This window comes from Mandrillus leucophaeus, unplaced genomic scaffold, assembly GCF_000951045.1.
Source record: "Mandrillus leucophaeus isolate KB7577 unplaced genomic scaffold, Mleu.le_1.0 Scaffold30, whole genome shotgun sequence".
NCBI classification, from domain to species: domain Eukaryota; kingdom Metazoa; phylum Chordata; class Mammalia; order Primates; family Cercopithecidae; genus Mandrillus; species Mandrillus leucophaeus.
In genome coordinates, this window is record NW_012103143.1 from 664,180 (window position 1) to 688,448 (window position 24,269).

A 24,269-nucleotide genomic window follows, 5' to 3' on the forward strand; every position below is an offset into this window, starting at 1 on the left:
CTCAGCCTCCCGAGTAGCTGGGACTACAGGCACGCATCACCATGCTTGGCTAATTTTTGTATTTTTAGTAGAGGCGGGGTTTCACCACATTGGTCAGGCTGGTCTCGAACTCCTGACCTTAGGTGATCCACCCACCTTGGCCTCCCAAATCGCTGGGGTTAAAGGCATGAACCACTGCGCCCAGACTTGTTTTTTGTGAAAGGGTTTTGCTTTATCATGCAGGCTGAAGTGCAGTGACACAATCATAGCTCACTGTAGCCTTGAGCTCCTGGGCTCAAATAATCCTCCTGCTTCAGGAGGCTGAAGCCCTCAGGCCTCAGCCTCCCAAGTAGCTAGGACTATACGCCCAGCTAATTTTTTTGTTTTTGGTAGAAACGAGGTCTCACTATGTTGCCTGGGCTATTCGAACTCCTGGCCTCAAGTGATCCTCCCACTTCAGCCTCCCAAATCACTAGGGTTACAGGTGTGAGGCACTACACCTGGCCTCTTGAATTTTCGAGTTTATGCTTCTGTAAATTTCCTGTTCATATCTTTTGCCCATCTTTCTTTTCAGGTTGCAGGCTCCCTTTTTGTTGTTGATTTGTAGGGCTTTTTCGTATATTCTAATCTCTTATTGGTCTCAAATACCATCTCTCATTCCACTAATTATTAACTCTGTCCATGGTGTCCTTCACTGAACAGAAATCCTTATTTCTGTGCAATGAAATTAATTTTTATCTTAAAGCTGTGCTTTTGAACTTTTTTGTTTTGTTTTTTTTTTTTTTTTTTTGAGACAGCCTGTTGCCCAGGCTAGAGTGCAGTGGTGTGATCATGGCTCACTGCAGCCTCAACCTCCCGGGCTCAAGCAATCCTTCCACCTCAACCTCCCAAGTAGCTGGGACTACAGTTGGGTGCCACCATGCCTGGCTAATTAAAAAATCTTTTTTGTAGAGATGAGGTTTCGCTGTGTTGCCCAGGCTGGTCTTGAACTTCTGAGCTCCAGTGATCCTCCCATCTCGCCTCCCAAAGTGCTGAGATTGCAGGTGTGATCCACTACACCTGGCCTGCTTTTGAACTTTTGTATAAGATGTTCTTCTGTAGCCTCCTTAGTCACAAGATATTCTCCTACATTTTAGTCTATTAACGTTATGTTTTTGTTTTTGTTTTTTGGGGGATGGAGTTTCGCTCTTGTTGCCCAAGCTGGAGTGCAGTGGTGTGATCTGGGCTCACTGCAACCTCTGCCTCCAGGGTTCAAGCCATTCTCCTGCCTCAGCCTCCCGAGTAGCTGGGACTACAGGTGTGCGCCACCACGCCCGGCTAATTTTTGTGTTTTTAGTAGAGATGGGGTTTCACCATATTGGCCAGGCTGGTCTCGAACTCCTGACCTCATGTGATCCACCCTCCTTGGCCTCCCAAAGTGCTGGGATCACAGGCGTGAGCCACCGTACCCGGCCTATTAACATTATATTTTTTACCTTTTGCATTTAGATCTGGAGCCCATTTACAGCAGTGCTATCCAATAAAAATACAATGTTAGCTATGTATGTAATTTTAAAATTTCCAGCAAACACATTAAAAAAGTAACCAAAATAGTTGAAACTCACTTTAATGATACTTTTGAAACCCAATATATCTAAAATATTATTTAAACACATAATCAATATAAAAATTAAGGTATTTAAAGTTGTTGTCCTCTTCCATGCTTGATGTCTGGTGTTTCAGAGCCACGGCACACTTGGTTTGGCTACATCTCAGTAGCCACACATGGCTGGTGGCTGCTGCTGTGGACAGCATGGACCTAAAGTCCACTCTTGTAGGTGATATTAAAAATGCAAATATATTTTTCACTACATAATTAATCCTTTTTTTTTTTTTGAGACAGGGTCTCACTTTATTGCCCAGACTGGAGTGCAGTGGCATGATCTCGGCTCACCGTAACCTCTACTTCCAAGGTTCAAGCAATGCTCCTGCCTCAGCCTCCCAAATAGCTGGGACTACAGGTACGTGCCACTACACCTGGCTAATTTTTGTAGAGATGGGGTTTCACCATGTTGCCCAGGCTGGTCTTGAACTCCTGAGCTCAAGTGACCCACTCACCTTAGCTTCCCAAAGTGTTGGGATTATAAGCGTGAACCACCATGCCTGGCCAAGTAATCCATTTTTATCTGCCATCTCTCTCCATTGATCTGTGGTGCCGGCATTTATTGTATTTTCGTGTTTAACTTGTCTCCTGTCACTCACCGCCTCATTCCATCCTGTTGCCTTTCCTGGAAGTTTTTCTTTCTTCCACTCACAGCTGAAGGTGTTTTCTGACTTAATTCCTGACACTGTGCTTCCCCTCTTCTATGTCCTATTCTTAAGGAATCATGCCCTGAAGTGCTTCTGCTGCCACATTTGCAGATGCTGCTCGGAGCCTTCAGTCTCACCTCTGTGTTCACAATACCTGCCCCTTCTGAGGGACTGCTTCAACTGGCTGTCCTATTTACACTTACATATCACACTAAAATAACCATTTCTCCATATACATTTCCTTCTAACATTTCCAAGCATTGTTTCCCTTCAACCCCCCCGCAGGCTTGCCACCTTGGAGTGCAAATACCTAGATTCCCTGAGCACCCCCAAGGTATGACTGTCTCTTCAAACAGTGGAGAGTTTACAGCTGTATTTGAAGAAAAGATGCCTGTGTAATGCTGATGGATTCTTCCACTTAGTCCCATGACAGATTGTTCTAGTTACATGTATCTACCTGTTGGCTGTGGAACAGTAAATCTGCCCATCTTAAGGGGGAAATTATCCTGCAGGCTCTCTGGTCTACCAGATCTCAGGTTTGGAGCCCACTCTGGGGCCATGATGGGCTAGTTCTGGGCCTGCACACACCTGACTCGGTCTTCGTCATGGCTGATGATAGTCAGGCCCGCAGTCAATGACGCTGAAGGCGGGGCTGCCTTCCTGGAAAAACGGTTGTCTGTGTGTATAGAACCAATGAGAGAACACACTCTTCCTGCTGGAGGCCACCAAGGAGTGGCCACTTCCATCAACATCGGGAGACAAACACCCTGCCCTGAAAGCTCCGATTGCCAAGCCAGAGACAAAGGAGAAGCCACCAGCTCCTTTTTAATACTTCACCAGATCCAGAAGGTAGTCTCAGCTGGGCACGGTGGCTCACGCCTGTAATCCCAACAGTCTGAGAGGCCAAGGTGGGCCCAGGAATTCGAGACTGACCTGGGCAACATAGTGAGACCCCGTCTCTACAAAAAATAAACAAACTTAGTTGGGTGTGATGGCATGTGCCTGTGATTCAGGCTACTCGGGAGGCTGAGGTGGGAGGATTGCTTGAACCTGGGAGGTGGAGGTTGCAGTGAGCTTTGATTGCGCCACTGCAGTCCAGCTTGGCTGACAGAGTGAGACTCTGTCTCAAAAGAAAAAATATATATATATATATGTGTGTGTGTGTGTGTATATATATATATATATATATAAAATCCTCTGTGTGTGTATTTACACATTTGGGCTGTAAAGTTACCTCATGGCTTCCCAGAGTGACTTCATTCTGTTGGTCAGTTTATTGGAACCTGCCACTTCTCTGATCCCTGTCTGAGCTGCCTTGATCTACTGGAGAGCAGACAGCAAGTGGGGGCAGTAAGCACCCGCTATGTGCTCAGCTTTCCACCACTGGGCTGAGCAGTGGCTGAGACTGGCTGGGGGCTGTAGCAATGCTTCCCAGTCTTCCAATTTGAAAACAGTTTAGAGACTCACAAGTGAAGAAAATTGTGCACCAGGGAAGGAGTCCTCATTGCTTTTTAACATGAATACTGCTTGGTGACATCATCCCAACCCATGGGGAACTACTTTGGTCTAAAAAGAGGCTTGGCATTGGTCAACCCAGCACACTGGAGGTCACTGTCACAGGGAAATGAGACTGGGTCAGGGAAGCTCTCAGTGTGACACAGCTCTTCAAGAGCTTGGAGGCTGGGGCAGAGTAGAAACGTGAGATGCAGGAGACCAGAACCAAAGGAGAGGACACGGGCTTGGGCAGAGAGGCTGTGGTCAGGAAAGCAAAGACACCCAGAGGCAGTGAGAGAAGCTGAGCTGTTTAATCACCTCCTTGGCCAGACTCAAGGCGGTGGCTGTCCCTGAACAACACACCTTGAAAGCCATTGAGAGCAGCTGGAGATGGAGTGGCAGCTGGAGTTAGAGGGTGGGGGTGGGGAGGGAGGGCTCCTGCGCCTGTCATCTGGCACTCCTGCCCCCAGGGCCTGCTTCAGCTCTGAGAGGTTCCTGGCTGGTCCCAGGGGTGAGGAACCAGAAGGCAGAAGGCGAGTGCCCTCGCTATGGTGGGAGAATGACCCTGAGGCAGGGGCAGTCACTCCCCACATGGCCTATGTTGAGGGTGCAGCACTGTCCGCACCTTGGTGAGGGACAGAGGCACGAGGCTGGGGAAAGAGGGGAGAAGTCGGCGGGGGTGGGAGAGGGGGTTGCCTGGGTCCCACCACCAGTCTGGAATTAAACAGCAGAAGAGAAGGGCTGCCCTTGGGAACGCGGACTTGTCCCCAGTGACAGTTCCTGGTGATGGGTTGACCTTGGCAACAGACCCTAGCAGCAGGCAGTTGTCCTGACAAGAGGGTGGTCCCTGTTGACTGTCCCTGGCAGTTTCCTGAACGGAGGGAAGGAGCTGGCCTGGGACCTTGCCCCCAGCTACTTGTTCTTCTTGAAGAAGCTGAAGCGTTTTTCTCGCTCTCGTTCTCTGCCGTCTTTGCTGCGGAGCACAACAGGCCCCTCAGCCCCGACAGGTGACACTGGGGGCATGGTCATGGCCCGGGTCATGCCCCGGGTAGTGCTGGGCACCACCGGCTCTTCGGGCTCTCCAGAGGCAGAAGATGCAGTGGCAATGGCTGCGTTCACCACCCGTAGCCACGAGCTCATCTCTGCCTGTGGACGGAAAGACCCTTGGTCAGCTTTAAGGATGCTGCTCTGGGGTGGCCACGGTGGACAGCAGGGAAGTGTGAGAGGAGGAGGCAGAAAGTGAGCTGACTGTTCCATGCTATTAGGAGAATGCAGCCGGCTTAGACAGGGAGTGCGGCCTGGTGCGGCTGTCACACACATCCAGTCTTACCACAAAGGACGAGACCAGGAAAAAGAGGGAGGACGGGGAAGGAAGGGGAGTCTGCAGCTGGAGGGTTCTGGAATGGCACGGACAGAGAGGAACACGGAGGACAGCTCACCTCATCCTTGGCCTGGAATAAATATTCTTTTCCATCCTGTAAGCTGTTGGGAGAGAGAGGCCACAGGGCAGAGCTGAGAATCTGGATGTGCCAGGTTGCTGCTGGTGAGAGCGCAATCATGACCCAACACCGGGCTGGGACATCTGGCTGCAGCCCTCGGAGCCGGACCAGACATGCTCTGCACATTCTTCAGTCTTCCCCGACTGCAGAAGCACATCCTTTCTGACTGGCCACAGAGGCAGGGGGAGCTCACTTCCACCCCAGCCTGGGCCTCCTGCTCCGGCTGCTTGCTGGCAGGCAGGGACAGGCCCCTGGAGGTCTTGCCAGATCCCTGCCTTTGGATTTCCCACCCTGGGTAATTTTTCACCTTGGCATCGGCAGCCATCAGGCCTGGGTCTTGGTTCTCCTGCTCCCCTTGGTGTGGAGACAACCAGAATCCCCGCCTCCCTCATCTACACTGTCCCCAAATGGCTGGCCTGGTTACTCTACTCAGGGGTTCCTTACAGGAACTCCCCTCCCTCTAGATCCGACTCACAGCTCACCTGTGCCACTCCCAACTCTCCTCCCATCCCGAGAGCACTGTTCCCTGTTCCTACCCCAGCTTGAAGACGTGTTTGCGCTTTCGGTAATCAAAGGCGACACTGCCCTGGGCCCTGGCCAGGCTGACAGGCACTTCTCCGTGGTATGGCACCCCCGCGCTGGCTGCCTTGGCATCCTTGTAAAAGCCGAGGCTCCCACGCCGCAGGACACAGTACACGTTCTGCCAGGACCTGCGAGGGACATGGTGCTGACTGGCTGGCCTCGGTGGCTCCTGCTACCCCGGGCCCTCTTGGGTATCCTAGGACTGCCAGTTCTGCTCCCATCTTTAGGCCATGGTCTTCACACCCTCTGGTCCTCCCCTGAGGCCCTGCTCTGGTCCCAAGTCCTACCCTTTGCCCAGAAGATGTACTTTAAAGGGCATCCCTTCCTCTATCTGGGCAGAGGCTCTGGGGAAATCCCCTCTGAGGGCAGGCTCCGGAGAGGCTGTACCTGTTGGCAGCCTTCTTCCCGAAGGCCTCCATCTCTTGCTTGCGACACAGTACCCCCTCCATCTGCTCCTGGGCAGATGGCTCTGGGCCTCGAGGAGGCAGGGTGGCAGCGTGGGCTGACTCGGTGGACCTGCTGTGGGGCATCGCAGGTGGGGCCGGGCCCCGAGTCCGGGTCTGCCTGTCTCCCCGGGGCCCATTGGCTTCGTCCCCTGGGCCAGGTCCCTAGGGGGGAAATCAGTGTCAGTGTCAAAGGATGAGATGGGAGATCCCTAACCTGGGTGCCAGGAAGCTCCGTGTCCAGGAGTTGGTCTTCCTGCCCCCAAGCTGCCCGTGAGCCTCTGCCCTCTCACATCCCATCCCCAGTACTCCCCCACCCCACTCACCACCCCTTCTGGACCCTTCGCCTCCTAGTTATCAACACCCACACTTGCAGGGGAACTCACTGGCCCTTCGGGGGAGCTGCTGTCCTCAAGTCTCTGTTGTCCCAGCAGGGGCTGCAAGAATAAGAATCTGTAAAAGGATATGCAGGGGTGGAGGGGCTATGACTCTGATGGGGGAACAGGGGACAGTGGGGTCACCTGTGAGGGCTCTCCCTCTGTGCAGACTCCATTAACACTGGGGGCTTGTGTGGATGGTGGTGGCCGTAGCTGGGTTCTGGGATGACCAAAGACAACACAGAATCATTAGTCCCTGGGTGGCCTGGGCTCAGCCTCCTCCTCCTACCCCAGGCGTCCTGGCTCTCACCTGTCCCAGGTGGTGTCAGGAGCCGTCTGGCCACCCACCAGGTCCCCTGGAGGCACACTGGCTGTGGGTTCAGGAGCAGGCGGCTGTTTCCTTCGCTCCTCCTCCTCCCTCTTTCTCTTCCGCTCCTTCTCCCGCTCCTCTAGCTGCATTCAGCGTGTAGAAAGTCGCGTGTAAGAGGGCCAGGGAAATAGGGAGAGCTGAAATGTCTCAACTCTGATTTGATGAAATATGATAAAAGGAGAACAGAATTCGAGAAGACGGTGGGGACAAGAGACAAAATGGGAGAAGGTGTCTCAGCCTAACCCAGGGGAACTGACACCTCCTAAAGGTGTGGTGACAACGGCACTCTCAGCTCACATCTGGGAGCCACTGGTACAGTGGCAAGAGAGAAGACATGTCTTCTCCAAGCAGAAGCAAGCATGGGTCGGGGGAGCAGATTGGGGGTGGGCATCTGGGGTCCTGTGTCCCTCACCGCAGTAAGCTTCTCTAGCGCACAGAATCGTTCCTCCCAGGCCACTGCTGACTTCTGGAAGGCCTCGTGCCGCTTGATAAGGCTCTCAACTTCATCAACCGTGCAACCCAGCTCAGCGCTGCGCACCAGCGGCTCCTGGCTGCAGAGCCAGGCCTCTGCCATCCCTGCATCTCTTCCAAACACGAGCACCTCCAAAACTGGTGGGATCAGGGGTCACAGGAAGATGGTGGGTCAGAGTGGCCACTGGCAGGGCACAGTGGCCATGGCAACCTCAAGAACAGGGACACAGAGAAAGCCACTGCCCCAGAGCTGTGCCAGGCAGCGCCAAGGTTGGACATCGTGAGTTTCACACCCAGGGTTCCTGGTCTTACCTACTCTGGAAACCACAGGGTGCAGAATGCCCCCCACTCCCCACAGCACCTGGGGCCCCCTCAGCAGCTCACCCAGCTGAAGCCAGTCCATCTTCTCCTGCCACTTCTCGGCCGTCTCCTGGCGCCGTGCCTGCAGCTGAGACAGCTTCTCTGAGATCTGGGGGGCAGAGATATGAGTTAGCACCAGGATGTGAGGTCTTTCCAGGGCCCCTGGGGAGTCACCCAGGGTGACAGATAATTTCTTTCTTTTTTTTTTGAGACAGAGTTTCGCTCTTATCGCCCAGGGAATGGTGCAATCTCAGCTCACTGCAACCTCACTGCCTCCCAGGTTGAAGCAATTCTCCTGCCTCAGCCTCCGAGTAGCTGGGATTACAGGCACCCACCACCATGCCCGGCTAATTTTTGTGTTTTTAGTAGAAATGGGGTTTCACCATGTTTCATCACAGCCTAGCCACACAACCCTTGGAGGCCAGGCTGGTCTCGAACTCGTGACCTTAGGTGATCTGCCCGCCTGGGCCTCCCAAAGTGCTGGGATTACAGGCATGAGCCACCATGCCTGGTCCAGGACCAGTGATTTCTGATGTCAAAAGGCAGACGGTTCTCACATTTCCAGAATGCAAGAAACCCCTGAATGGCACTGAGGGGAGAGAATGAAAAATTTCTTGCAAAGAAAGAATGAGAGGAAGCAGAAAGCTGCCAAGAAGTCAGTGTTCAGCACTGCCCAGTGAGAATGGCCCAGCCACCCGGGCCTCACCCACCTCCTCAGCCGCATAGTGGCTCCTGGCCAGCAGCTCCTTCCCCATGTCGATGCAGGAGGAGAAGCGGTCCGCCCGGGCCTCTATCTCTGCCTTGATGCCTTGCTGGTTCTTGATGACTAGATCCGCGGAGGACACATCCCTGGGGGGAGGCAGAAACAGCATCATCTGCTGCCCACAGCCCCATCACAGCCCAGCCACACAACCCATGGAGGCCCCGGGCCCTAGGGTTCTCACCGGGGACGCTCCTGGGCATCCATCTGCAGGTTGACCTCATCCATCCAGAGCATCAGTTCCCGGACAGCCTTGAAGAAGCGGAACTTGTCCGTGGTGTCCAGCAGCAGCTGCCGGCGGGCGGCAGAGCTTCCCTGAAGCTGAGCCCAGGCCTCAGCCACGGCCTGCATGTGGCGGCCGATCTCCTCAGCCTTGTCTCCAGCATATGCCTTCTGGAGCCGGTGGCCATCGTCCTGCACCTGCTGGACCTGTGGGGCCCCGGGTCAGAGTCAGGCAGAGCGGGGGACTCCAAGGAGCCACAGCCTGCCTCAGTTCTGGCTGCCACTCTCACCTCCTGCTGCCTGTCTCACAGCCAAAGCAGCAGGGGGAGGAGCCAGGGAGTGGGGGTGCTGGGAAAGATGAAGGCAGGTGCTTGGCCACACTCTGCCCTATTGGGTCTCATCTGGGAACCTGGGCTTAACTTGGGGAGGATCTGGAAAAGGGCCATTGGCCAGTTGAACTTTGAGAGGCCTGTCTAGGATGTTATGGACCTTGGAGATTGCTAGAACGAGACACTTAGCCTGAAGAGGGGATTCAGGCAGGGACTGATGGGTTTTAGTGGTTGAGGGAAGGATCCATGCTTACTGAGTGTGGGCCTAGAGCTCAAGCCTGGGAAGCACCAACAGGCAGATTTAGCAGAGCATGACGAGTCTCCTGGCCACTGGGAACCCCTGAAGACATCATGGGCTCTCAAGGGGGCTTGTCATTAAAAGTGTGAATGCAGTGGCTAGATGTCCCCTGCCAGAGATAGTTTCTTTCTTTTTGAGACGAGTTTCGCTCTTGTTGCCCAGGCTGGAGTACAGTGGTGTGTACAACCTCTGCCTCCCAGGTTCAAGTGATTCTCCTGCCTCAGCCTCCTGAGTAGCTGGGATTACAGGCATGCGCTACCAGGCCCAGCTAATTTTGTATTTTTAGTGGAGACAGGGTTTCTCTATGTTGGTCAGGCTGGTCTCAAACTCCCAATCTCAGGTGATCTGCCCTCCTCGGCCTCCCAAAGCGCTGGGATTACAGGCGAGAGCCACCGTGCCCAGCCAAACAGAGATGTTTCCTTGGAGCAATTTCCTCATCTCGAAATGGCCCTCCAAAGGGTGCCATCCTCCCAGCATTTCCGAGCTCTGCCCTAGTTCCTGGGAACTCTCCCCGGCATTTCCCCCTTGGCCTCCTCTAAGCCTCCCCCACCTCCGTATGCTTGGGTCAGACCTGGGCGCTGAGGGCCTGGATGTCGTGCTCGTAGGCACAGTGTCGGCGCTGTAGGGCCTCGGCAGCGTTGAGGTCGCGGCCAGTCCCGTCCGGAAGCTGCTGCTGCTTGTGCTGCACCCGCGCCAGGGCTTGGCGTGCCCCGTGCAGGAAGCGCTGCAGCTCGTATGCCGCGGCCAGCACCTGACCCCGTGTGTCCAGCAGCTCAAGCAGGTCAGCCCAGGCTTCGTTGAGACTGTCCTTCCACTCGGCCACAGTGGCCCGTGCGGCATGGCCCCCAGCAATGAGCCCATTGGCCAGTGCATTGGCGCTATCTACGCGCTCCTGACCGATGGTGCTCGTGTCCCGGGAGAACTCTCGGAATTTGTCTCGGAGCATCTGGTAGAGGAAGCAGATGGACAGACCATGCTGTGATGTTGGGGGATGTGGTCCCTGCCTGATGGGGCGAGTCCTCCACTCCAAACTCAGAACCCACCTCTCCCCGCTGGCCACGGGGCCAGGACAGGTTTCCCCCCGGTGGTTAAGGAGCAGGCATGGTTGCTTCCCACTGACCCTGTATTCGACAGGCGCCCTCCACCCCCGGCAAAGGGGTTTCGAGGTGCTTGGGACCCTCAGGCCTCAGACAAGAATCCCCTAACTATGGCCCATATTTCTGTATGACACAGGCTCCAAGCCCCCAAACCGTGGAGGGGATCATACCCCATTTTATTGAATTCTGTTGAAAAGTGTGAGTGATAATTTCCTATTTGCCCTTGTCTCAGCTCAGCTTCATGTCCCCTTTCTGCACAATTCTTCAAATTGTGTGTGTGTGTGTGTGTGTGTGTATTTAGAGATGGGGTCTTGCTCTGGAGTGCACTAGCGCAATCACTGCAGCGTCGACCTCCTAGGCTCAAGAGATCCTCCCACCTTAGCCTCCTGAGTAGCTGGGCCTACAGTCATGCACTGCCGTGCCTGGCTAATTAAAAAACATTTTTTTTTGTAGAGATGGGGGTCTCACTATGTTGCCCAGGCTGGTCTCAAACTCCTGGACTTAAGCAATCCTCCCACCTCAGCCTCCCAAGGTGCTAGGATTACATATGTGAGCCACCATGCCCAGCCTCTTCAAATCATATACCTCAAAATCAGGAGGGCAGTGCCTGCTCAGCCTGGTCTTGTCTCCTGGCCCCCCAGTGCTCTGCCTGCGACCAGCTCCTAGTCTCCCTGTGGGTCCTCCACTCTTCCCATGGCTGATCTGAGCTGGGTGCTCTCCCTGCACTCACAGTCACATGCTCATAGTCCTGGCCCAGCTCGTGGGAGGCCGCCACGACCTCGCGCTCCTGGATCCACTGCTCTAGGTCATCCAGCTCGCGGCGGAGCTGGCACAGCCGGAGGTGCTCCTGCAGGCGCTCCCGCCGCTCTCCCGCCAGCTCCTTCAGGCCGGCATACAGCTTGTCCACCTGGGCTTGGCGGATGGACATCCGCGTGCTGCAGGAAGAGTGGGAGAGGCACTGTGGGACTTAGGGGTGTAGCTCTGACCTCCGGCCTGTTCTGTGGAGCCCTGTCCTTCAGGGCTCCCAACAGCTCGCCCACCCTGCACTCCAGCTTTCTAGGAGGCTCCATGCACACAGCACTGAAGGCTCCACATTCCCTGCACCTTCCTGTTCCTGCAGCCAGCTCCTCCCCTAGGCTGGGCCGGGCTGCCGCTGCACCCACCTCTCTGGGTGCTCATGGTCAATCATGTCCTGGCTGCTGGCTGCCAGCTGGTGGATGGTCTGCGCGTAGTCGGCCAGGGCTTGCTCCAGCACCTGGTGCTTCTTCACCTCTGCCTGGGCACTCAGCTCATCCTGGGGGAAGGGACAGTGGGAGGGGACAGTGGCATCAAGCAGCGGGTCGGGGGAGGGCAGAACTGGCCACATACACCAGGCTGTGTCCTGGCCCTCACCTTAGCCTTCTCCTGGCCCATCATGTGTAATTCCTGCTCGCCCATCCAGGCCTCTGCCTCAGCAGCATCACGATAGAACTGCTGGGCTCGCAGGGCCTCCTCAAGTCGCTTCCCTCGAAGTTCCAGCTCGTGGCCCAGGCGTTTCCACATTTCCTGCAGCTGGGCCAGCTCCGGGCCTGCTGCTGCTGCACCTAGAGCACGCTGCCGCTCCCTCAGGTCCGCGATCCGGGGCTCATGGCCCTGAATCTCCTTCTGCAGAGTCTGCCCATGGCCACAGAAGAGAAAATGCTGAAAGGCCTGCCGCAGCCCCACATGCTCCTGGAGACCACCCTTCACCCCGTGCCTCTCTCCTTCCTGGGTCCTCTGCTCCCTCTCCTAGCCTGGGGGTGCGATAGTAACACACCTCAGCCCCCCAGCCCCCACTATGTCCCACTGAGAGGACCCACCCTCCTGAGGTGAGGAAAGACAGCCACTGAAGTCCAGGGTTACACTCAGCATTGAGGGGGGCCTGGTCTTAAGAAAAAACACACGTCCAAGTCTGGGGAGGCTCCTGGGAACTTCTCTTTTGCCTTCAGCCTCTGCCTCACCTGGTTTTTCTTCATGAGAAGCTGGACACTGGGCAGGTCCTTGCCATGCTCCATGGAGCTGGCCATGGGCAGCCGCTCTGTCACCCACAACTAGAAGAGGAAGAGGCGGTCAGTGGAGGCCCAGAGGGCAAGGCAAAAGCACCAGGGACTTTTAGTGGGAGTGGGGACACCTGGGGCTACCTCCATGTGTGTAGGGACGGTCATCTCTGGTTCTGGGGGGCATCCCCAAGTCTCCCTAGAGGGGAGATGGTCAATGCCAAAGAGAAGAGGGAACAGAGCCCTGCTGGCATCTCCCTGGCATTGAGGAGGGAGGCTGGAAAGCCACGTGGCTGGGGGCAGCTTGCTGTCCTTGGCCCCAGTGACTCACAATCTCATCCTCCACGTCCCGGTGGAACTGGTGCTGCTCGCGAGAAGCCTGCAGGCGCCGGCAGCGTTCCTGCATGGGCTGGCACAAGGCCCTGAACTTCTCTTCCACAGCCCTCGAGGTCCTCTCCACCTCCCCTGCACCCTGGTCCTCCTGGGCCAGCGCTTTGGCCTGGGCCTGAATTGCCTCCACCTCCTTCTCTCTCACAGCCATCTCCCATTCCAGCATCTGCAAACCGCCAGGAGGAAGGACACGTTAGCTCTGCATTTCCACCTTCATGCCCAGCAGAGACACCAGTCTCTATCCAGCCCACTGTGGCTGCTTATCCCTGCAGCTCACCCAGGGAGCGCATCCCCTCGTGGGCTGGATCAGTGGATCTCCAGCTTTATACACACGAGAGTCCAAGGGCAGGGGTTGAAAGAATCTCTATTGGGTACTGTGCTTACTACATGGGTGATGGGTTCAGTTATGCCCCAAACTTCAGCATCACACAATATAACCTTATAACAAACCTGTACCCACACCCCCAAATCTAAAAGATCGAGATTAAAAAATCCAGGGTAGTGTGATAACTGTGCCCATTATCAACTCATTGTCTCTCTATCCCCAATCCATCGTGGCCCTGCTTTGAGACACTGGAACTGGTCCCTGAAAACATTCCTCCTTTGCCAGCGGGCACAATCTAGGCCTTGTCAGCAGAGGGCGCTGGAGGGACACCACAATGCCTAGCAGATGAGGGGCGTGCCACGGTTCCAGGGTGTTTTCCTTCCTCCTACAGCAAAACTGTCCACAGTGCGCAAGAGATTCGGTGGCTCTGAACTCTCTGGCAAGTTTTGCTGCACTCCAGTGGCCACTTCCTGCTGGTCAGCCTTGGCTTGCTGGCTTCAGACCTGCTCTGGCCTGTGATACCCCAGCAAATTTCCAGGCCATTCAGTGGGCCTCTGCCCTCTCCAAGGAGGTCTGAGACTCAGCCATCTTGCTCCTTCCTGGAGGACTCCTCGACCCCAGAGGTGTCAGCCGCTCCCTACCCTTCCCATTCTGCATTCTTTAGAGCAGGGACCAGTAAGTCCAGCCCACTGCCTAGCCTTATAAAGTTTTTATTGGACCACAGCTGTACCCCTTTTTAAAAATTTTTTTGAGACAAGTCTCGCTCTGCCACTCAGGCTGGAGTGCAGTGGCACAGTCACAGCCCACTGCAGCCTCGACTTCCCAGGCTCAAGCAATCTTCTCACCTCAGCCTCCAGAGTAGCTGGGACTACAGGCACACACCACCACCACGCCCAGCTATTTTTTGTATTTTTTTGTAGAGATGGGGTTTTGCCATGTTGCCTAGGCTGGTCTCAAAGTCCTGGACTCAAGGGATTCGCCCACTTCGGCCTCCCAAAGTGTTGGGATTACAAGTGTGAGCCACCACACCTGGCCATACCCTTTATTTTACGTATAATCCACAGCTGCTTTTACCTTACAAGAGCAGAGGTGAAGGGCTGTGACATAGACCTTATGAGCCACAAAGCCCCAAATATTTACTATCTGGCGCTTTACTGAAAAAATTTTCTAACCCCTGCTGTAGAGTTCTCTTTACCACCTTTTCCTAATTCATACTTCTTTTTTTTGAGACGGAGTCTCGCTCTGTCGTCCAGGCTGGAGTGCAATGGCATGATCATGGCTCACTGCAACCTCTGCCTCCTGGGTTCAAGCCATTCTCCTGCCTCAGCCTCCCAAATAGCTGGGATTACAGGCACGTGCCACCATGCCTAATTTTTGTATTTTTAGTAAAGATGGGGTTTCAACATGTTGGCCAGGCTGGTCTTGAACTCCTGACCTCAAGTGACCCACCTGCCTCGGCCTCCCAAAGTGCCAGGATTACAGGTGTGAGCCACCGTGCCTGGCCTAATTAATATTTCTTTTTACTGAAGTTCTCATCTTCAAATTATTAGTGGGTCTGTCTCCTAACTCTAATCCTGACTGTGACATATCCCTAGAGATTCTGATACTGGCTGCCCAGAGAAATGACTCCGGGAAATGCTACTGAAGGTGTTATCTGCCAGGCCCTAGCTGGCCTCCCAAATCTTGAAAGCTTCAGACCCCTTCCTTTCTTCTGCTATTCACCATCCCCATCAAAGGCCCACAGCACACCTGCTGCTTCTTGAGCAGGATGTTGACACTGGTGAGGTCCTTGCCGTAGTCATCCGAGTGTAGCTGGGCCTGCAGGCTCTCCAGCCAGCTCTCCAGGGCACAGCAGCTCTGGGCAAACAGCTCAGCTCGGTTGGCATCAAAGAGGCTGCGGGCCTTGGCTTGGGTGGTGGTCTCCAGCTCGTCCCAGCGCCTGTGCAGGTCCCCCAGCTTCTCCGACACCAGGGCTTTCAGCTCTGGCTTCTCAAGAGTCAGCTCTCGCCCTTCCTGGAAGGCAAGACAGAGAACGTCAAAGTGCCCAAATTAGCTTGAACTTTAGAGGCTGAGAGCACGGGCAGTAGAGACCTGAAGTGTGGGCAATAATTCTAAGTCCTCGTGTGTTCTCATCGACATACTCTTCGCAGAGGTTTAAGATCCCTTCTAAACTGCTGTTCCCTTACCGCTGATGAACCCCACTCCTCCTTCAAGACCCAGCTCAAAGAGCATTTCAATGAGGAATCCCTTGCAATCTCTCTTTAGTTTGGGTTCCTTGGTGCCTGTGGTTTCTGGCACCACACTGCACATTGACTTATTTGCCATCATTTTGTATTTCTCAACTCATTACTCTTCACTTCATTGATAGCAAGTGAGTCCCACCTGGTTTCCCCACGTCCAGCTTTTCTGCTTGAGGATTTTTGCGTCTGGGGTGGTGAGGGAAGTGTGCTCCCTTGAACTGTGTGGAAGGCAGATTGGAAGAGCCACGGAGTTAACGAGCCCAGAAGCAGCCCTCAACCAGTGAGACAGGGAGCTGATGGATAAATACGCAGCATCCAAGTGCTGTGGCTGTGCGGGTGCTGTGTTCTGTGTTTCATCTACACCCCCACAGAGTGCCCCATGAGGGTTGGGCTCCCGCTGCCCATGGGGGTAACTGGCATGACTTCTGTCCCTTCTCATCGCTCCATTCCCCTACTGATGCTTCCCGGGGTCACCTCCCTAGAATCATTACTTCTGGGTCTGCTTCTAGGGGAACACAAACCCAGACACTGCCTTCAGGCCATTTTGCAGGTGGCTGTGGCTGTCAGGATGAAGAGCATCAAAGGCTAGCACTGCCTGGGTAGCTTCACAACCTTGAGCACAATCCACACTTGGAAGCACACGCATGTGGTGGTCAGGGTGTTCCGGGCTTCTCTCCCACCTCTTCTTCCCTGGGGCCCTGCACACATTCTGTGCTGCTGCCAGACTCGCTCACCCCCTTGCTCCCAAACAGGCACTGCCTACCACTGGTTTTCTGTTTGGTTTTCTCTACCTGGAAACATCTTTTCCTCAATATCTCCACTTGTCCAAATTCTACTCATCCGCCATGGACTGCCCTGGATGTTGCTGCTTCTAGAATTTCCATATCTCCTCTCTCCTTATTCCCCAGGCTTCAGCAGGGCCACTCTCACAGCACTCATCAGATTCTTCTGTGGATTCTATTTAGCCACCTGCATATATGCCTCATATCCTGACTACAGCGTTATTCCTTCAGGGTGGAGCCTACCAGGGGATCCCTTTCGGACCCCATGCAGTGCCTAATACAATGCTTTGGATATAGTAGTACCAAGTAAATATTTGCTGAATGAATGGAAACAATTGAAAGCACACCGGTCTCCTTTTGTCCCAACCGTCATGCCCTTGGGGGAAGGAAAGTGTCTTTTCGTAGACCTTGCAGTGCCTCACAGACTGTTGAGCGCATACCATGTTCTGTAGGAATACTTGCGGAGCAGATATAAAACTTTATATGTCCTTGGCTCTTGAGGAAGAGCTAGGTGGAAGACCAAGAACCAGGGACAGTAAGACTCGAAAATAAGGACTGGCAGACTACATACAGCCCATGAGGTAATCTGGCCCACTGCCTGTTTTTACAAATAAAGTTTTATTGGGAAACAGCCATGTTCATTCATTCACCTATTCTCTGCGGCTGCTTTTGCACTACAACGACAGAGATGAGTAGTTGTAGCAGAAACTGTTTGGACTGCAAAGCCTCAAATATTGACCATCCAGGCCAAGCCCTTTCCAGACAAGGTTTGCAGAGCCCACTGAAGAGCGCCATCCTGCTTTGAACTCAGGAACAGTTATGGTGTTAAATCCAAGCTGCAGTTTGGCTACCTACTAATTTGTACTTTATCAAGGTTCTGGACTCACTGTCCCACTCTGTCTCCAACAAAGACGTTTGTTTCCCAGGCCATAACTTTCCACCGTGGAGCTGTGGCACCAGAAGACCCACAGTCTCTAACCATGACGAAAACCACGTCCTGGAGCCAGGCCCTCCCCTGCACGGTGGGGGACTCTGCCGAGAGGCAGTCCCCACAGCACCACTCACCTTGTCCACCTTGTCCAGCCAGTCTTTGTTGGCAGCCAGCTCGGCCATGAACGCCTGGTGCTTCTGCCACTTGGTATGCAGGTTGCGGGCCTCGTCGTAGGACACGTCCTGGGCTGTTAGCATCTTCTCATCAATCCAGAGCTTCAGCTGGACCAAACGTAAAACAGGGACAAAGGAGAGGGGGCATTTCCAAGGGAGGGGAGAGGGGGGCATAAAAGCAGGGCCACAGTGAGCCAGGAGAAGTGGGCACCTTGGGAAGAAGCCATGAAGGGGCTCACAGTCTCTGGTGACCTTGTGCTGGACTTATTCTAGGCTCAAGGTGGGAAAGAGATGGCTAGGGAATATCCCGGAGCCCCAGGGAGCCTCACCTCATGACAATCTTGCAGGAAATGCTGCTGCTCCCGGTTGTCCCGAAGACGGCCCAGAAACTGCTGTGCTGCGTCTTGATTCTTCCTGTGCCTGGAATGACACTCTCTTGTGAAACCCTGGAATTTGCTGTAAAAGGGCTGTGACCCTTTGGCTAACCTAGGGGCCTCCATTTCTTCTAGGGGAATAACGCCTTCCAGGAGCACGAGGTTACCCAGGAATCCTGACTTCCTTTTGGCCCTGGTTGGGGGTAGAACCTCCCAGCCCTCTCCAACCACTTGGTTCTTCCCCTCTACTTCTCCGTCAGCTCCTACCCCATCTGTGCGTTTCCTGTGCCACATTCATCTTTGAGGCCACCCTGTTTCCCAGATTTCCCCCAGGACCCCTAATTCATGGACCGCCTCATCAGACCTCCTCTCGATGGAGTCTGCCTTTTCCCGAATCTTGTCGGCATGGATGTTGCCTTCAGACACCAGCTGGCGCCCAGCCTCCAGGAGCCCGTGGATCCGTTCCCCATTGGCGTCCATGGTGCTCATGAAGTCCTCCAATTTTTTAATGGCAGCATCAGCAGCCTGGAGTGTCCCTGGCATCTCCGTGTGAGACAGAACATATTCCTGCGTGGGAGCGGTGACATTCAGCTCATTTTCCCCAGTACAATTCACCCCCTTAGGAGGGACCCACCCAGGGGCAAATCTGAGAGGTAGGGGCCAATCCACAGACAGGGAGGGTAGCCAGGAGAGCTCTGAAGACAGGGAGGCTGCCAGCCAGTGTGGGAGTCTCAGAAAGTCACAGGGAAGCTGGGTGGGAAGGACTTTCCACTCCCCAGCCCAAATCCTGTTCTATCTCACTTCTAGCTCCTGATTCCGTTTCTTTAACAGTTACACGACAAACTGGGTTTTCTATTTCTTCTAAAGTCAGTTTTAGTAAATTATATTCACATTTTTTTCATTCCCATTTTTCTTTCTTTTTTCCTTTTCTTTTCTTTTGTGAGACAGGGTCTCATTCTATGGCCCAGGTTGGAGTGCAGTGGTATGATCATAGCTCACTGCAGCCTCAAACTCCTGGCTCAAGTGATCCTCCAGCCTCAGCCTCCCCAGTAGCTGGGACTACAGGCATGCATGACCATGTCCAGCTAATTTTTTTTTTCTTTTTGTAGAGATGGGGGTCTCACTATGTTGCCCAGGCTGGTCTCAAACTCCTGAGCTCAAGTTATCCTCCTGCCTCAGCCTCCCAAAGTACCTGGATTACAGGTATGAGCCATCCTGTCTGGCTCCCATTTTTCTTTATAAAAAATTCTTCTATTTTCTTACATTTTTTTTTTTTTGTAAAGACAAGGTCTTGCCATGTTGCCCAGGTTGGTCTGGATATTCTCAGCCTCAAGTGATTCTCCCACTTTGGCCTCCCAAAGTGCTGGGATTTCAGGCCTGAACCACTGCATGGCCCCGTTTTGCTAACATGTCCTTCCTGCCCATCCCGCTCCTTCACATTTCCCCGGGTCCCTACTTTGCTCTTCCTCCTGGTTGGGACTTTGCCCGGACTTTCACCTGGCTGCTGAGTACGCCCTCAGCCTGACGAGCATCCCGCAGGAATCCCTGGAAGCCGTGGGCCTGGGCCAGGCGACCTTGCCGGCTCTCCCACATTCGGCCCAGCTCCTCCCAGCCAGTTCCCAGGGCCTCCAGTCGCTGTCGTAGGAAGAGGCACTGGGGGTCAGCCTGGTCTCGGGTCACCTCCTCGCCCAGGGCTCGCAGCCGGCTGTACTCGCTCTGGGCCCGCTCCACCTCTCCCCGAAGGGCTGCATGTTGGGCCAGGAGGGCCTCTGCCTCAGGCAGGGTGGCTGGCCCTTCTTCAGAGGCCACAGCAGTCTGAGTACGGCCTAGCCAGGCCTGGAAGTCATCCAAGCTGCGCAGGAAGTCCTGCAGCCGCCGCGCCTCCCCTAGCGACTCTTCTCGACGCCGCATGGTGGCCCTGAGGTCCTCCCAGCCGGTCTGCACCTCTCTGAGCCGGGCGTTGATGGCCGCTGCCTGAGCGGGATGGCCGGCAGCCAGGGCATTTGCCTCTCGAGTCAGTTCACCAACCCGGGAAGCAATGGCCTCCAGGTCCCGCTCCGTGCCAGCCAGCTTGCGCTGCAGGGCCAGCACCCCAGCCAGATCGTTGCCTAGGCCCTGGGTGGACTCGATGACCTTGGTCTTCTCTCTCATCCAGGCCTGGGTCTCCGTGCACTCTAAGTGGTAGTTCTGGATGCTCAGGGCTGAGGTCAGAGCTGCCTTCTTACCGTCTGCCAGGGACCGAAACTGCTGCCACCTGAGAGCAGGGGGAAGGTTCAGCTTCCTGCCCTGGCCAGGCCTATTTGGAAGCTTCTTCCCTGCTTCTCTCTCCCTTGGTATCTCCCCTTGACTCCTCCCTTTCTGGCCAGCAGCTGCTTCAGACTACCTTGACTCCCTCTCTCATCTCTTTGATCCTTTTTCCTTTCCCAACATATTCCAGACTGGTTTGCTTCCTCCTTGGTAGCCACTCTGCCAGGCTCTACAAAACCTGCCTCCCACTGCCATCCCCATTGCTTCATTTCTCTGTCAGTTTCCCAGTCCTGCCCTCCCAAGCCCACCTGTGGTTGAGCTGCTCCTGGGTGTTGACAATGCGGTCCTTGCCTGGGGGGCTGGCCTTCAGTAACTGCTCGGCAACGTCATTCACCGCGGTGATTTGTGCTGCAAGGGTGTTCATTTCAGGCTCCAGGGTCTCAAACCTGAGAGGGTGGAAGAGTCAGGCGTGAACTGTGGGAGGCAGCACCGTGCCCAGTCTACCTACGTCCACCTCTCTTAGACACCCAGGAGGGTGTCTCCTTCCCCAGGAGGCTTATCTGCAGGAGTCTCTGTGCCTCTCAGCCTATGAGGTTCATAGTATCTGTGGGTCAAGGGAGGAACCCCCAACTCCCCCAAAACAAGCAGAATAACTATTATCGCTAGAACTGCTCAAAAGATGGTGAAAGGTAAAGGTCAGGAACATACACACAAGTCAAACTAGACCCTGGCATGGGGCCAACCTTTTTTCGGATCCTCTGAGCCTCCTGGGACTTCCCCCTCAGCTGCCTATCTGGGTCTCATCCCACTAATATGTGTTAGAAAATGAAGTAATAACCAAAAATATTTGTCTGGGTGATGAAAATGTGAAGGATAACTTCTTCCAGGGACATTTTATGTTTTGTTTTTGTTTTTGAGACGGAGTCCCGCTCTGTCACCCAGGCTGGAGTGTAGTGGCGCGATCTTGGCTCACTGCAACCTCTGCCTCCTGGGTTCAAGCAATTCTCTGCCTCAGCCTCCTGAGTAGCTGGGATTATAGGTGCCCACCACCAAGCCCAGCTAATTTTTGTATTTTTAGTAGAGATGGGGGTTTCACTATCTTGGCCAGGCTGGTCTTGAACTCCTGACCTCATGATCCACCCTCCTCAGCCTCCCAAAGTGCTGGGATTACAAGTGTGAGCCACCTCGCCTGGCTGGCATTTTATGTTCTAATAGGGCAGGGTTTGCAAATGTTTTCTGTAAAGGGCTCAACAGTAAATATTATAGGCTTCATGAGCCATGCAGCTGCTGCAGCAACTATTCAGCCCTGCTGCTGTAGCCTGAAAATAGCCACGGGCGATATGCAAAAAGAGTGTAGCTCTCTTCCAATAAAGCAGAAACAGGCAGCAGGCTGGATTTGGCCCAAGGGTTGTAGTTTGTTAACCTCTACATTAGGATACCTTGAAAACTAAAAAAAATCTTTAATTACATTTTTATTTTTATTTATTTATTTATTTTGAAACAGGGTCTTACTCTGTCACCCAGGTTGGAGTGCAGTGGCATGATCTCAGCTCACTGCAGCCTCGACCTCTGGGCTCAAGCAATCCTCCTGCCTCAGCATCCCCAGTAGCTAGGACTACAGGTGCCCACCACCATGCCTGGCTAATTAAAAAAAAAAAATGTGTAGAGGTGGAGTCTCACTAAGTTGCCCAGGTTGGTTATGAACTCCTGGACTCAAGTGATCCTCCTGCCTTGGCCTCCGAAAGTGCTGGGATTACACGTGTGAGCCACCAGGCCCAACCTAATTACATTTTTTTAAACACCAGGAAATTTGATTATACATTGATCATAGATCGTATCAAGAAATTCCTAATTTTGTTCTATGTGATAATAGTTCTATAAATTTTTTTTAAGATTCATTATTGAATAAATGATTTGAAGATTTATTCTGTAAATAAAGCTATTTTAGTGTCTCTGTCTAAAAGGCTTATAACTTCAAAGCCTCAGCTATTTTAAGTCCACACAGACAATTTCAAAATAATATATCGTAGGTACGAATGCTTCCTTGTATTTCTTAAAGGGTGCACCCTGAAGAATGTAGGAGGGACATGCTAATATTGGGGATTTGATTTTTAAAAGGGCAGAGAATCAAATAAAGCAAGATATTGGCAATGATTGAATCTGGGTGATGGGTATAGAGAGGTTTGCGGTGAAATGTCTCTACTTGTGAGTATGGTTAATATCTTTTGTTAAAACTAGAAACGGACAACCATTAAGACTCAAAGGGGTGAGGCAGGCAGTTTATGGAGGGACTCACCACCCACATCCTGGCCCCCACCCTGCCTCCCAAGGCCAGTCCCACTGGGAGCCTGAGGGGCCTACCTCTGCTGCACCACCTCCAGGTCCTCCAGGCGCTCAGGCAGGGCCAGCCCGTTGAGCCACTGCTCCTTCTCCTCCACCCAAAGCCCGCAGGCCCCGGCCTCGCTGAGCATGGTATAGAGCGCTAGGGCTGCCTCCAGGGCCCGAGCTCGCTCGCCTGCCCGGGCTTGCAGCTCCTCGTAGTGCCGCTCCAGGGTGGGCACCCGACCCTGCACCTCGGGCGTGCGGCTCAGTGCGGGAGGCAGGGCTGCTGCCTGTTCCCTCAAGGCGTCCAGGGTTGGCCGGTGGCTTCGGATCTCCTCCTCCAGGGCCCGATGCTGCCTGGCTAGAGCCTGCGTGGAGAACTCGTCGTGACCCAGCTCGGGGCTGGACACCAGGCGCAGTGCGTCTACCAACCAGGCCTCCATGTCGTTTGCATCAGCCTGGAACTGGTAGAGGCTGGCAGCTTGGGCCAGCCGCTGGGCACGCTCCTCGGCCAGGGCCTCTAGCCGCTCCCACTGGGCTTGGAGCTCAGCTGCACGGGCAGAGGCCTGGCTTGCCCCAGGGTGACCCTCGGCCACCAACTGCTGGCCCTGCTCCAGGGTGAGCTTCAGGGGCCCCAGCCGGCCGCTCATCTCACCCCGCAGGGCTGTGTGCTTGTTGAGCAGGCGGAGGACACCGGTCAGGTCCCGGCCCGTGTCGGCTGAGGCCAGGAGGTGCTGCTGCTCCCGCACCCAGGCCTCAGCTTCGCCCACCTCCCAGAGGAAACGCCAGAGCCGCCGTGACTCCTCCAGCCGGGCCCGCCGCGCCGCTGCCAACTCGCACAGTGCCTCATAGCTCTGCTCTAGCTTGGCTACCCGCTCTGACACCAGCTGCGGGTCGCAAGGTCTATACTCTGAGAAAGTCACAGGAGAGGGTCAGAGCTGCAATCCAGCCCTCCGGCTGCTCCCTGCCACCACACTCTCTTGGGCTTCCCACCTTGGCTCTAGCTCAGTCACCATTGTTTGGTCACCATCTTTCCTGTCCCCAGGTTTCCCAACCCTTCTACCTCGGCTCTTGATGTGCTCCTTCCCAGCCCCTCCCTCTCCAGTGCCTTCCCCGACTTTTCACCTTTCCCTGGGTTGCAGAAGCGCAGGGCAGAGGCGCTGACGGCCCGCACCCTCTCGGCCTGCACGGCGATGTCTGCCTCCACCAGCTCGTGCAGCTGCAGCAGGTCCTCCACTCCTGTCAGGTGCTTGCCCAGGTCCTGAGACTGCAGCCGGCCCTGCCAGGCACACATGGAGTGCGGATGCCCACCTGAGCACGCACGCGCTAACCTGCCGTGTTTTCCTTCCAACCTCTCTGTGGCTCCAGGTGTTGCACCCAGGTGAGAAACCTGCTTACTCACACACACTGAGATACCCCAGTTCTGCTCTGGCACCCCGACCTCCTTATCCTTATCCTTAACTCCCTTGCTGTGGAACAATGTTCTAACTCACTCCTGCTCTTGGAAGCTTTGCTGTGACTAACCTTCTTAGCCTCAGAATCACTGACACCCTCCTGTCACCACTGCGCTGCCCCTGCACCCAGCAGCCTTCCTTCCACATCTTTCCCCAATCCACCCTCCTGGCCGCTGCCCACCTGGGAGATGGCAGCAACCCTAAAAGGTCTTGCTCTCATGCTGCCTGCCCACAGGCCTTCTTCAGAGTAGCCAAAGTGACCTTTTTACAAACGTAAGGTACAATGAAGTCTCTACGCCTCTCAAAACCTTTTAATCACTTTCTTTCTTTATTTTATTTTTTATTTTTTATTTTTTTTGAGATGGAGTCTGGCTCTGTCGCCCAGGCTGGAGTGCAGTGGCCGGATCTCAGTTCACTGCAAGCTCCGCCTCCCAGGTTCACGCCAT

General features: G+C 54.4%; 1 protein-coding gene across 1 annotated transcript in view; it reads right to left on the reverse strand.

Moving 5' to 3' along the window:
• Positions 1-4,053: 4,053 nt before the first annotated feature.
• SPTBN2 (spectrin, beta, non-erythrocytic 2) overlaps positions 4,054-24,269 on the reverse strand; it is a 36,103-nt gene continuing 15,887 nt past the window's right edge. The window contains exons 13-37 of the mRNA XM_011986959.1: positions 23,495-23,648; positions 22,409-23,279; positions 20,356-20,493; positions 19,298-20,054; positions 18,165-18,367; positions 17,756-17,846; positions 17,388-17,534; positions 15,050-15,313; positions 12,917-13,141; positions 12,550-12,639; positions 11,963-12,223; positions 11,734-11,864; positions 11,301-11,505; positions 10,045-10,419; positions 8,809-9,053; positions 8,575-8,713; positions 7,889-7,973; positions 7,446-7,642; positions 6,974-7,116; positions 6,808-6,883; positions 6,673-6,723; positions 6,231-6,451; positions 5,798-5,971; positions 5,202-5,244; positions 4,054-4,908 (exon numbers count right to left, since the gene is read on the reverse strand). Of these exons, the coding sequence (XP_011842349.1) occupies positions 4,675-4,908; positions 5,202-5,244; positions 5,798-5,971; positions 6,231-6,451; positions 6,673-6,723; positions 6,808-6,883; positions 6,974-7,116; positions 7,446-7,642; positions 7,889-7,973; positions 8,575-8,713; positions 8,809-9,053; positions 10,045-10,419; positions 11,301-11,505; positions 11,734-11,864; positions 11,963-12,223; positions 12,550-12,639; positions 12,917-13,141; positions 15,050-15,313; positions 17,388-17,534; positions 17,756-17,846; positions 18,165-18,367; positions 19,298-20,054; positions 20,356-20,493; positions 22,409-23,279; positions 23,495-23,648 (5,520 nt within the window). The 3' untranslated portion in view covers positions 4,054-4,674. The remainder of the gene's footprint in view (positions 4,909-5,201; positions 5,245-5,797; positions 5,972-6,230; positions 6,452-6,672; positions 6,724-6,807; positions 6,884-6,973; positions 7,117-7,445; positions 7,643-7,888; positions 7,974-8,574; positions 8,714-8,808; positions 9,054-10,044; positions 10,420-11,300; positions 11,506-11,733; positions 11,865-11,962; positions 12,224-12,549; positions 12,640-12,916; positions 13,142-15,049; positions 15,314-17,387; positions 17,535-17,755; positions 17,847-18,164; positions 18,368-19,297; positions 20,055-20,355; positions 20,494-22,408; positions 23,280-23,494; positions 23,649-24,269) is intronic.